The sequence below is a fragment of the Coregonus clupeaformis genome, chromosome 1 (assembly GCF_020615455.1).
Source record: "Coregonus clupeaformis isolate EN_2021a chromosome 1, ASM2061545v1, whole genome shotgun sequence".
Lineage (NCBI taxonomy): Eukaryota > Metazoa > Chordata > Actinopteri > Salmoniformes > Salmonidae > Coregonus > Coregonus clupeaformis.
Window position 1 is genome coordinate 36,620,601 of NC_059192.1, and position 11,863 is coordinate 36,632,463.

The window sequence follows — 11,863 nt, forward strand, 5'->3', positions numbered from 1 at the left end:
CCAGGTAGGAAGTCAGTTCAGGAGCAGCAACCAGCAGCACAGTTAGCAAACATGTCCAACACCAGAATGAACATGGGCAAGGTAAGCACTGGGAAGGTTTCTTATATGTTTTTTTTTTAATATATACATTAATTGTCATAGATTTATATACAAAAGGGCTCTGACTAGTGTTCTAGCACCACAAGCTACAACATCATAGTTTTACTTATCCCAATATGCTGCTGGTTACCAGTGTGACTGAATAGCATCCCACATTTTTGTTTCATACAATTGTTTAATTAGGGATTCACAGAAAAGCTGTGAAAACTATTGTTATTTTTAGATTTATTTTCCTTTACATCAAATAACTCAAGCATAGATTGGTTTAAAAAAAATCTAATTTGGCACACAGAAACTAGAGGCCACGAGTAACTCGGTAAAAAAGAATGGCACCGATTGCCCTATAGGTGGCGCTGTTATAAGCAGTCTTACTTAAACCCTCATATCCTCCACCCTGTTTGACCTAGAGACTTGAAACTTTGTATGTTGGTGTCTTTCCTCATGCTGAACAAATTTGCCTCAAGGACCCATAAGGTCCTTCAGGATAGATTTTCCTCAATCTTGGACATTTTGGAAAACCTTTGAAAAACGTATTGTCATGAACCATAAGTCAAAATGACACCAAATTGGAATGTAGGCCTATGGTACATGTATTATCTTAGTTTGAGAAAAGCTAAGGGATTGGTCAAAAGATGGCTGAGTTTTTTACATGTCCATCTGATTCATCTGGGCTCCCGAGTAGCGCAGTGGTCTAAGGCACTGCATCTCAGTGTTTGAGGCGTCACTACAGACTCCCTGGTTCGATTCCAGGCTGTATCACAACGGGCTGTGATTGGGAGTCCCATAGGGCGACGCACAATTGGTCCGGGTTTGGCCGGTGCAGGCCATCATTGTTAATAAGAATTTGTTCTTAACTGACTTGCCTAGTTAAATAAAAGTTTTAAAAAAGATACGTGTCCATGTAAATCCACTCCACAGAGGCCTATCAACTTGAAACTTGTACTTGTTATCATGGATGTCCCAATGATGAACCACACTGAATTTGGTATTTAAAAAAAAAACATGGAAACTATTAACAACTCATTCTTTGCATATGTAACTCTAATGCACAAAATCATCTGCAATCATCAGATTTGGTATATAGACTCAATGAATTAGCCTCTAATGAATTTGAGAATGAGTAGTTGCTTCATTCAAACAAATTAATCTCTAATGAGTTTAACGAAAGAAAGTCCCAGAATTAAAAGATGACCCCAATATACCAATACACTAACGCTGAAAATATTTCACAAATCTTAACATAAACCATTAGTCAAATTGACCCCAGAATTGGTATAAAAACTCAAAACATTAAGTATTGACTTTAAGAATGATTACCTGCTGCATTCAAAGATAACCAACCTACAGCACTAGAATAAACTTAACTTGTGTCATTCTTGTGGTATTGAGAGATAAACATGATTTCACTGATTGCACATAAAGGAAGATAATGCCTACATGATAGAGTGCTTGCTTTGTTATCCAACTGATCTTGTGTCCTTTCTGTCATCATGTGAACCCCGTTCATTGCTGCTCGCAGCTATATTTAAAATAGATTATTCCTTTTTATTTTCAGATCATCTTCTATGAGGACAGGAACTTCCAGGGTTGTTCCTATGAGTGCAGCAGTGACTGCACTGACATGAGCTCCTACCTGAGCAGGTGTCACTCCTGCAGGGTTGAGAGCGGTTGCTTCATGGTCTACAACCGCAACAACTACATGGGAAACCAGTACTTCATGAGGAGGGGCGACTACCCTGACTACATGCGCAACTTTGGAATGAGTGACTGCATCAAGTCCTGCCGCATGATCCCCATGGTAGGTTGAAAATATTTCTGCTTAAAATAGTCACATCTTGTCATTGAAATTAAAACATATATTAATGGTTATACTCTCATATTAAGCAATTTTATAAATAATGTATCTGATCAATGAAACCTGTACTTTTATCCTAACAGCACAGAGGAAACTACCGGATGAGGATCTACGAGAGGGAGAACTTCGGAGGTCAGATGCACGAGATGATAGACGACTGTGACTCCATCATGGATCATTACCGCATGTCCGACTGCCAGTCCTGCAATGTGATGGAAGGCCACTGGCTGATGTACGAGCAGCCCCACTTCAGAGGCAGGATGATGTACATGAGGCCTGGAGAGTACAGGAACTTCAGCATGGGAATGGGAGGCATGAGCAGTATGAGGTTCATGAGCATGAGGCGTATCATGGATTCCTGGTACTAAATTTGATGTAGCCTACGCTTAGCAAGAAAAGCCATTTAATAAAATTATTCACAAATGTATTTAATGTCTCCCTTTTTATGTGTGACAAAAAATGAAACTACTGATTTCTTGTTCACATACCTGCTCCCTGTATCATATAGCTGAGACCAATTATGCTAACATAATACAATATGTGGTTCATTGCTAATATGACTAGCTGTACCACTTTATTGAGTTAAAAAACGTTTGGATAACCCTTTATTTGAAGAGTACCTACATAAGGACTTCATCATAACACATATATAACTTTTTCTATAGAAATATACATGTCATTTTTTTTCTCCATCAAATCAGGATTTTACCACATTGTTGGCCCCTCATTGAGAAACAAAATTTCTACAATTAGAGTTAAAATCTGAATTGCCACAACCCCTAATATGCCACAAACCCTACAGGATTATGAGGAGACCACAGCTACTCTGGACTGTTTTACACCCCTGATTTATGTTGACATGGTTAAACTTATTATGCGCTCCAAGCCTACCACCTGCCAACATGACCCCATACCCTCAAAGCTGGTCAATAGGCCAACCAATGCTCAGCCTTATAAACACATCTCTCCAATCAGGGATAGTTCCTGAATCTTTCTAATTGGCTGTAAAATGAACCACCTGAAACAAAAACTAGATCCAGATTAACTAAAAAACTATAGGCTGATCTCCCCCAAAGAAATCTCCCCTTCATTTTTTTATTTTTATGTGACCAACTTTTTATTTCCTTTGTCCTTCTTTCAGAAGGTAAAAGGTATAACATTCGAAGTCATATTAATTCAGATATATTAATTTACAGTGCATTCGGAAAGTATTCAGACGCCTTGATTTTTTCCACATTTTGTTATGTTACAGCCTTATTCTAAAATTGATTAAATTGTTTTTTCCCCTCATCAATCTACACACAATACTCCATTATGACAAAGCAAAAACAGTTTAGACATTTTTGCACATTTATTAAAAATAAAAAACTGAAATACCTTATTCACATAAGTATTCAGACCCTTTGCTATGAAACTCGAAATTGAGCTCAGGTGCATCCTGTTTCCATGGATCATCCTTGAGATGTTTCTACAACTTGATTGGAGTCCACCTGTGGTAAATTCAATTGATTAGACATGATTTGGAAAGGCACACACCTGTCTATATAAGGTCCCACATTTACCGGTGCATGTCAGAGCACCGGCCACTCTTCCGTAAAGCCCAGCTCTGTGGAGTGTATGGCTTAAAGTGGTCCTATGGACAGATACTCCAATCTCCGCTGTGGATCTTTGCAGCTCCTTCAGGGTTATCTTTGGTGTCTTTGTTGCCTCTCTGATTAATGCCCTCCTTGCCTGGTCCGTGAGTTTTGGTGGGCGGCCCTCTCTTGGCAGGTTTGTTGTGGTGCCATATTCTTTCCATTTTTTAATAATGGATTTAATGGTGCTCCGTGGGATGTTCAAAGTTTCGGATATTTTTTTATAACCCAACCCTGATCTGTACTTCTCCACAACTTTGTCCCTGACCTGTTTGGAGAGCTCCTTGGTCTTCATGGTGCTGCTTGCTTGGTGCTGCCCCTTGCTTAGTGGTGTTACAGACTCTGGGGCCTTTCAGAACAGGTGTATATATACTGAGATCATGTGACACTTAGATTGCACACAGGTGGACTTTATTTAACTAATTATGTGACTTCTGAAGGTAATTGGTTGCACCAGATTTATTTAGGGGCTTCATAGCAAAGGGGGTGAATACATATGCATGCACCACTTTTCCATTATTTATTTTGTAGAATTTTTTGAAACATGTTATTTTTTTCATTTCACTTCACCAATTTGGACTATTTTGTGTATGTCCGTTACATGAAATCCAAATAAAAATCCATTTAAATTACAGGTTGTAATGCAACAAAACAGGAAAAATGCCAAGGGGGATGAATACTTTTGAAAGGCACTGTAACTGCAGGGCACTCTCACATTATATGAAGGAATGTGTCTACCTTATTTAGGGGACACAGTGAACATTGGAAGTCGGGGCCAATTTCATTATAAAACGTTTCTTGGGTGTTAGATCAAGTCTGTGAACAAGCTTGAAATTAATGAATTGATGGTTTGGATTACAGGATGCCAAGGTCATGTGTTTCCATATTCTGGTCGAGTTAAAGTATGATTCAGTTACATTTAAATCTGTGGGCCATACTTGTTTAATGGCTAGCTCAGAGTATGAACTTTCCAATAGTTGTTAATACACTGCTCAAAAAAATAAAGGGAACACTAAAATAACACATCCTAGATCTGAATGAATGAAATAATCTTATTAAATACTTTTTTCTTTACATAGTTGAATGTGCTGACAACAAAATCACACATAAATTATCAATGGAAATCAAATGTATCAACCCATGGAGGTCTGGATTTGGAGTCACCCTCAAAATTAAAGTGGAAAACCACACTACAGGCTGATCCAACTTTGATGTAATGTCCTTAAAACAAGTCAAAATGAGGCTCAGTAGTGTGTGTGGCCTCCACGTGCCTGTATGACCTCCCTACAACGCCTGGGCATGCTCCTGACGAGGTGGTGGATGGTCTCCTGAGGGATCTCCTCCCAGACCTGGACTAAAGCATCCGCCAACTCCTGGACAGTCTGTGGTGCAACGTGGCGTTGGTGGATGGAGCGAGACATGATGTCCCAGATGTGCTCAATTGGATTCAGGTCTGGGGAACGGGCGGTCCATAGCATCAATGCCTTCCTCTTGCAGGAACTGCTGACACACTCCAGCCACATGAGGTCTAGCATTGTCTTGCATTAGGAGGAACCCAGGGCCAACCACACCAGCATATGGTCTCACAAGGGGTCTGAGGATCTCATCTCGGTACCTAATGGCAGTCAGGCTACCTCTGGCGAGCACATGGAGGGCTGTGCGGCCCCCCAAAGAAATGCCACTGACCCACCGCCAAACCGGTCATGCTGGAGGATGTTGCAGGCAGCAGAACGTTCTCCACGGCGTCTCCAGACTCTGTCACGTCTGTCACATGTGCTCAGTGTGAACCTGCTTTCATCTGTGAAGAGCACAGGGCGCCAGTGGCGAATTTGCCAATCTTGGTGTTCTCTGGCAAATGCCAAACGTCCTGCACGGTGTTGGGCTGTAAGCACAACCCCCACCTGTGGACGTCGGACCACCCTCATAGAGTCTGTTTCTGACCGTTTGAGCAGACACATGCACATTTGTGGCCTGCTGGAGGTCATTTTGCAGGGCTCTGGCAGTGCTCCTCCTGCTCCTCCTTGCACAAAGGCGGAGGTAGCAGTCCTGCTGCTGGGTTGTTGCCCTCCTACGGCCTCCTCCACGTCTCCTGATGTACTGGCCTGTCTCCTGGTAGCGCCTCCATGCTCTGGACACTACGCTGACAGACACAGCAAACCTTCTTGCCACAGCTCGCATTGATGTGCCATCCTGGATGAGCTGCACTACCTGAGCCACTTGTGTGGGTTATAGACTCGGTCTCATACTACCACTAGAGTGAAAGCACCGCCAGCATTCAAAAGTGACCAAAACATCAGCCAGGAAGCATAGGAACTGAGAAGTGGTCTGTGGTCACCACCTGCAAACCAGTCCTTTATTGGGGGTGTCTTGCTAATAGCCTATAATTTCCACCTGTTGTCTATTCCATTTGCACAACAGCATGTGAAATGTATTGTCAATCAGTGTTGCTTCCTAAGTGGACAGTTTGATTTCACAGAAGTGTGATTGACTTGGAGTTACATTGTGTTGTTTAAGTGTTCCCTTTATTTTTTTGAGCAGTGTATATTACAGAGATTAGTCCTTTCGGGAGACCAGGTAATATGTTAATCTACAAATGCCATCATTGGATGGTTTGACAGCTGGGTTTCCCATGGAACTCCATAGGTCAGCGGGGCTAACCTAAGTTGGAGATAAAGAAAAAAATATTTACTTGGTAATATAAATGCTTATTTCAGATCTTGCAATGTCCTCACACAATTACTATCCATGATATCACTAAGGGTATGGATTACGGATACCGCATTTGGACCATTGGGGCAATGTGAAAGGCCATCCTCCCAATCGCAAGGCATTATTGTTAAATATTGGAGGCTGGGCATGCCATTTAGTTTCCAGTTGCATAGTTTTAAAATGTTGTGCCAAATATAAATAGTTTGAGCAATAATAGGGCCAAATCGTAGTTTACATTTTTAAAGACATAGGTCAATGAACACCACTTCTTCCAGGGCAATGGGAGTCATCATAGTTCTCTCTATTCTCAGCCAGGGAGGGGCAATTTATAATTGGGCAAAATGTTAGTGCTTGGAAATACAATTTGAAGTTTGGAACAGATAGCCCTCCAGAGTCTTTCCCTCCTTGTAAATGTGTTAATTTAATCTGGGATCTCTTACCTTTCGATATACATTTTGAAAATGCACTGTGGATTTTATCCCAATAGCCAGAAGGGGGAAACATAGGAAGCATTGAACTCATTAAATTCAACCAAGGCAATATATTCATTTTAATAATGTAAATTCTAGAAACTGGGATGTTAGTACATCTGCTGCGGTCTGGATGAATTGATTTGAGCATTCTGTTTAAGTTTTTGGCAATGGTTTTATCTAAAGAAGGAAATATATCTATTCCTAAATATTTAAAATGAGAAATGATTGGGATTCCATAATTAGAGATGGGGTCCTCTGTCAAGTTCTTGAGGGGGAGTAGGACAGATCTGGTTAGATTTATTTTATAACTTGAGATGGAGCTGAATTTGTCTATGATCTTCAAAGCGTTTGGGAGAGATTGAAATACATTGTCTAGATAAAGTAAGATATTGTCAGCATATAATGAGATTATGTGTTGTCCTGTGCAGTTCAGTTGGTAGAGCATGGCGCTTGCAACGCCAGGGTTGTGGGTTTGATTCCCGTGGGGGACCAGTGCAAAAAAAGTATGAAAATGTATGCACTCACTACTGTAAGTCACTCTGGATAAGCGTGTCTGCTAAATGACTAAAATGTAAATGTGATCTGTAGAACTGAGAGATATTGGTGTAAATACTTTTAATTGTCAAATTGCCTGGACCAGGGGCTCTATAGACAATAAAAATAGCAGAGGTGAGATGGGGTCACCTGGCCTTCTACTTATTCTGAACGGAGCAGAGCAGGTATTGCCTGTTATTACTATGGCTGAGGGATTGGCATATAGTATTTTAATCATATTAATGAAATTGGAGCCAAGTCCCATTTGTTTCAAAACTGACCAAAGAAAAAGTAGGATCATTGTAGAAGCTTTTTCAAAACCTTTTTTCTGCGTCAGATACTAGAGAAGACAGTAGCCCAGCAGCTTACATCATTTAAAAATTCAAACAGTATCTTTGAAACCTACCAATCCGGTTTTAGACCATTTCACAGCACTGAGACTGCGCTTGTCAAGGTAGTGGATGACCTACTGCTATTCTTATTAGGAGGTTGGAAGACTTGGTTGTTCTACGAGGACAGGTTCTTAACTGGTTCAAATCATACCTCTCTGAGCTGTCAGGTAAGAGGGGCAGACACTATTGAGGTTTTTAAATCACGTTTAAAACCTCACCTGTATAGCCTGTTCTTTAATCAGTGATTGTTTTAGACATCCTCTGTGTTTTATGTTCTTTTATTCATACTTTTTACTGCTTCCTTTGACTTTTTTCCTTTTATTGTTTAATGTAAAGTGAATTGCAATTTCAAATGCACTTTAAATAAAGTTTGATTTGATTTGATTTGCTACTTAGACACAGGGAATGAAAATTGTGGTTGTGACATACTTAGCGAATAATCATTCTACCCAAGGTACTGTTTTCTAACACAGTTTTAAAAAATGCTAAACCCTTATGTTAATCCTTATGTTAATCCCTTATAATATAATGCATAATATCCTGTGCACAGATACAGTTGAAGTCGGAAGTTTACATACACCTTAGCCAAATACATTTAAACACAGTTTTTCACAATTCCTGACATTTAATCCCTAGTAAAAATTCCCTGTCTTAGGTCAGTTAGGATCCCCACTTTATTTTAAGAATGTGAAATGTAGAATAATAGAAGAGAGAATGATTTATTTTAGCTTTTATTTCTTTCATCACATTCCCAGTGGGTCTGAAGTTTACATACACTCAATTAGTATTTGGTAGTATTGCCTTTACATTTTTTTACTTGGGTCAAATGTTTCGGGTAGCCTTTCACAAGCTTCCCACAATAAGTTGGGTGAATTTTGGCCCATTCCTCCTGACAGAGCTGGTGTAACTGAGTCAAGTTTGTAGGCCTCCTTGCTCGCACACACTTTTTCAGTTCTGCCCACACATTTTCTATAGGATTGAGGTCACTCCAATACCTTGACATTGTTGTCCTTAAGCCATTTTGCCACAACTTTGGAAGTATGCTTGGGGTCACCAAGCTTTAACTTCCTGACTGATGTCTTGAGATGTTGCTTCAATATATCCACCTAATTTTCCTTCCTCATGATGCCTTCTATTATGTGAAGTGCACCAGTCCCTCCTGCAGCAAAGCACCCCCACAGCATGATGCTGCCACCCCCGTGCTTCACTTTTGGGATGGTGTTCTTCGGCTTGCAAGGCACCTCCTTTTTCATCCAAACATAACAATGGTCATTATGGCCAAACAGATCTATTTTTGTTTCATCAGACCAGAGGACATTTCTCCAAAAAGTACAATCTTTGTCCCCATGTGCAGTTGCAAACCGTAGTCTGGCTTTTTTATGGCGGTTTTGGAGCAGTGGCTTCTTCCTTGCTGAGCGGCCTTTCAGGTTATGTCGATATAGGACTCTTTTTACTGTGGATATAGATAATTTTGTACCTGTTTCCTCCAGCATCTTCACAAGGTCCTTTGCTGTTGCTCTGGGATTGATTTGCACTTTTCGCACCAAAGTATGTTCATCTCTAGGAGACAGAACGCATCTCCTTCCTGAGCGGTATGACGGCTGAGTGGTCCCATGGTGTTTATACTTGCGTACTATTGTTTGTACAGATAAACATGGTACCTTCAGGCATTTGTAAATAGCTCCCAAGGATGAACCAGACTTGTGGAGGTCTACAATTTTTTTTCTGAGGTCTTGGCTGATTTCTTTTGATTTTCCCATGATGTCAAGCAAGTTTGAAGGTAGGCCTTGAAATACATCCACAGGTATACCTCCAATTGACTCAAATGGTGTCAATTAGCCTATCAGAAGCTTCTAAAGCCATGACATCATTTTCTGGAATTTTCCAAGCTGTTTAAAGGCACAGTCAACTTAGTGTATGTAAACTTCTGACCCACTGGAATTGTGATACAGTGAATTATAAGTGAAATAATCTGTCTGTAAACAATTGTTGGAAAAATTACTTGTGTCATGCACAAAGTAGATATCCTATCCGACTTGCCAAAACTATAGTTTGTTAACAAGACATTTGTGGAGTGGTTGAAAGACGAGTTTTAATGACTCCAACCTAAGTGTATGTAAACTTCCGACTTCAACTGTATATCAATATTATTCTTTGATCCTGTCGATTCCGACATGTTGGCCTACATTGTCAGTTCCTTGTGATTATTCCTCAAATGATTCATGTTGTAAAACAGTTTAAATCTCCCAACGTTCTAAATCTCCCCAAGAAGTATTTCTAGCTCAAACCTCCTCCCTCTCAGCTCCCTCTATCTTTTCCCTGGACACAGCATACAGTATATGCAGATTGTAAGGCGGTGGTGCAAGGCTTTGATGTTTCATAGAACAGAATTATAGATGTCTTTTATATAACCGCTCACTGGAGGAGAGGAAAAGAGAGAGGAAAGGAGGATTATCGGCCCAAAGTTTTCACCACTCTCTCTCTCGATCTCTCTCTCTCTCTCTCTCTCTCTCTCTCTCTCTCTCTCTCTCTCTCTCTCTCTCTCGCGTGCTCTCTGTGAATCCTGGGAGGCTCCTGTATGTGTTTCTGTCTGAAGTTGAATGTAGGTCGGCTGTTTGAGTGATTCCCTCTGTAGATTAGGAAGAGAGGAGAGGAAAGAGAGGTAGCATATTTACCCCTCTCCCAGGGCCTTTTCTTCCCTGGCCAGACATCTCAGGGATCCCCCAGTCAACACCTGTAGCCCCCTCTGCCTCCCTCTAGGATGGGGTTCAGGACTGTCGCAGTACACTGACAGCTCCATGTGGTTGACAACCAGCCAACTGATTTCTCGGCATCTCTTCCTGTATATTCTGTCCAGTACTGATATTAGCTTACAAAAACGCAGGATGTGAATATGTACTTTTCAGTGATGTGCATGGTTGACTATTCCACAGTTAATGTGACTTCAGTAACCTTGGTCCTCTGTAGCTCAGCTGGTAGAGCACGGCGCTTGTAACGCCAAGGTAGTGGGTTCGATCCCCGGGACCACCCATACACAAAAAAAATGTATGCACGCATGACTGTAAGTCGCTTTGGATAAAAGCGTCTGCTAAATGGCATATTACTATTATATTATTACAAGTTAACATGCATGTGAGTGTACCATACAGTGTGTGTAGGGTAGATATAATGGTCTAATGAATGTAACCTATGTAACACCTAGCTTAGTGCCTACCATAGAAATACAATGACTAGAACAGTCAAAGTCCCTTTAATTCTACTGTGGTAGCCCCTCTGGCCTCTGATCCCAGCCATAGAGCCCGGGGTACCTCTGTCCGGTTCATCTCACTGGAGAGTACTCCTCAGTCTATGGCGTTGCTAGAGAACACGGGTCACTGCACATCACACATCTCTGATGTATCCCCTCCCTCCGTTTCTCCTTCTCTCCTTTCCTCTTTTATCAGAACCTCAGGGTTGCTACTGTGTAAAAGTGGTACTGCTATTTTTCACCCATCACATCCCATCTCTCTCTCTCAATTCAATTCAATTCAACTCAATTTAAGGGCTTTTTTGTCATGGGAAACATATGTTAACATTGCCAAAGCAAGTGAAGTAGATAGTAAACAAAAGTGAAATAAACAATAAATATTAACAGTAAACATTACACTCAGAAGTTCCAAAAGAATAAAGACATTTCAAATGTCATATTATGTATATATACAGTGTTGTAACAATGTGCAAATAGTTAAAGTACGAATGGGAAAATAAATAAACATAAATATGGGTTGTATTTACAATGGTGTTTGTTCTTCACTGGTTGCCCTTTTCTTGTGGCAACAGGTCACAAATATTGCTGCTGTAATGGCACACTGTGGTTTTTACCCAATATAAGGAGTTTATCAAAATTGGGTTTGTTTTCGAAATCTTTGTGGATCTCTGTAATCTGAGGGAAATATGTCATTCTAGTTTGCTCTGTTTTTTTGTTAATTCTTTCCAATGTGTCAAGTAATTCTCTTTTTGTTTTCTCATGATTTGGTTGGGTCTAATTGTGTTGTTGTTGTTGTCCTGGGGCTCTGTGGGGTCTGTTTGTGTTTGTGAACAGAGCCCCAGGACCAGCTTATGTAGGGGACTCTTCTCCAAGTTCATCTCTCTGTAGGTGATGGCTTTGTTATGGAAGGTTTGGGAATC

The 11,863-nt window shown here is 40.6% G+C and overlaps 1 protein-coding gene across 1 annotated transcript; it reads left to right on the forward strand.

The window, feature by feature from the left end:
- On the forward strand, positions 1 to 2,381 carry LOC121582464 (gamma-crystallin M2-like). Its single transcript, XM_041898270.1, has 3 exons — positions 1 to 81; positions 1,655 to 1,897; positions 2,038 to 2,381. The coding sequence occupies exons 1-3, from the start codon at positions 52 to 54 to the stop codon at positions 2,320 to 2,322; spliced, it is 558 nt and encodes a 185-aa protein (XP_041754204.1). The 5' UTR covers positions 1 to 51; the 3' UTR covers positions 2,323 to 2,381.
- Positions 2,382 to 11,863: the final 9,482 nt, after the last annotated feature.

Bases quoted from the DNA above. Each gene is read 5' to 3' on its own strand.
- LOC121582464 (XM_041898270.1), top strand. From the start codon at position 52: ATGTCCAACACCAGAATGAACATGGGCAAG. The intron at 82-1,654 runs GTAAGCACTGGG...TTTTATTTTCAG, and splicing joins CCAGAATGAACATGGGCAAG to ATCATCTTCTATGAGGACAG. The intron at 1,898-2,037 runs GTAGGTTGAAAA...TTATCCTAACAG, and splicing joins CCTGCCGCATGATCCCCATG to CACAGAGGAAACTACCGGAT.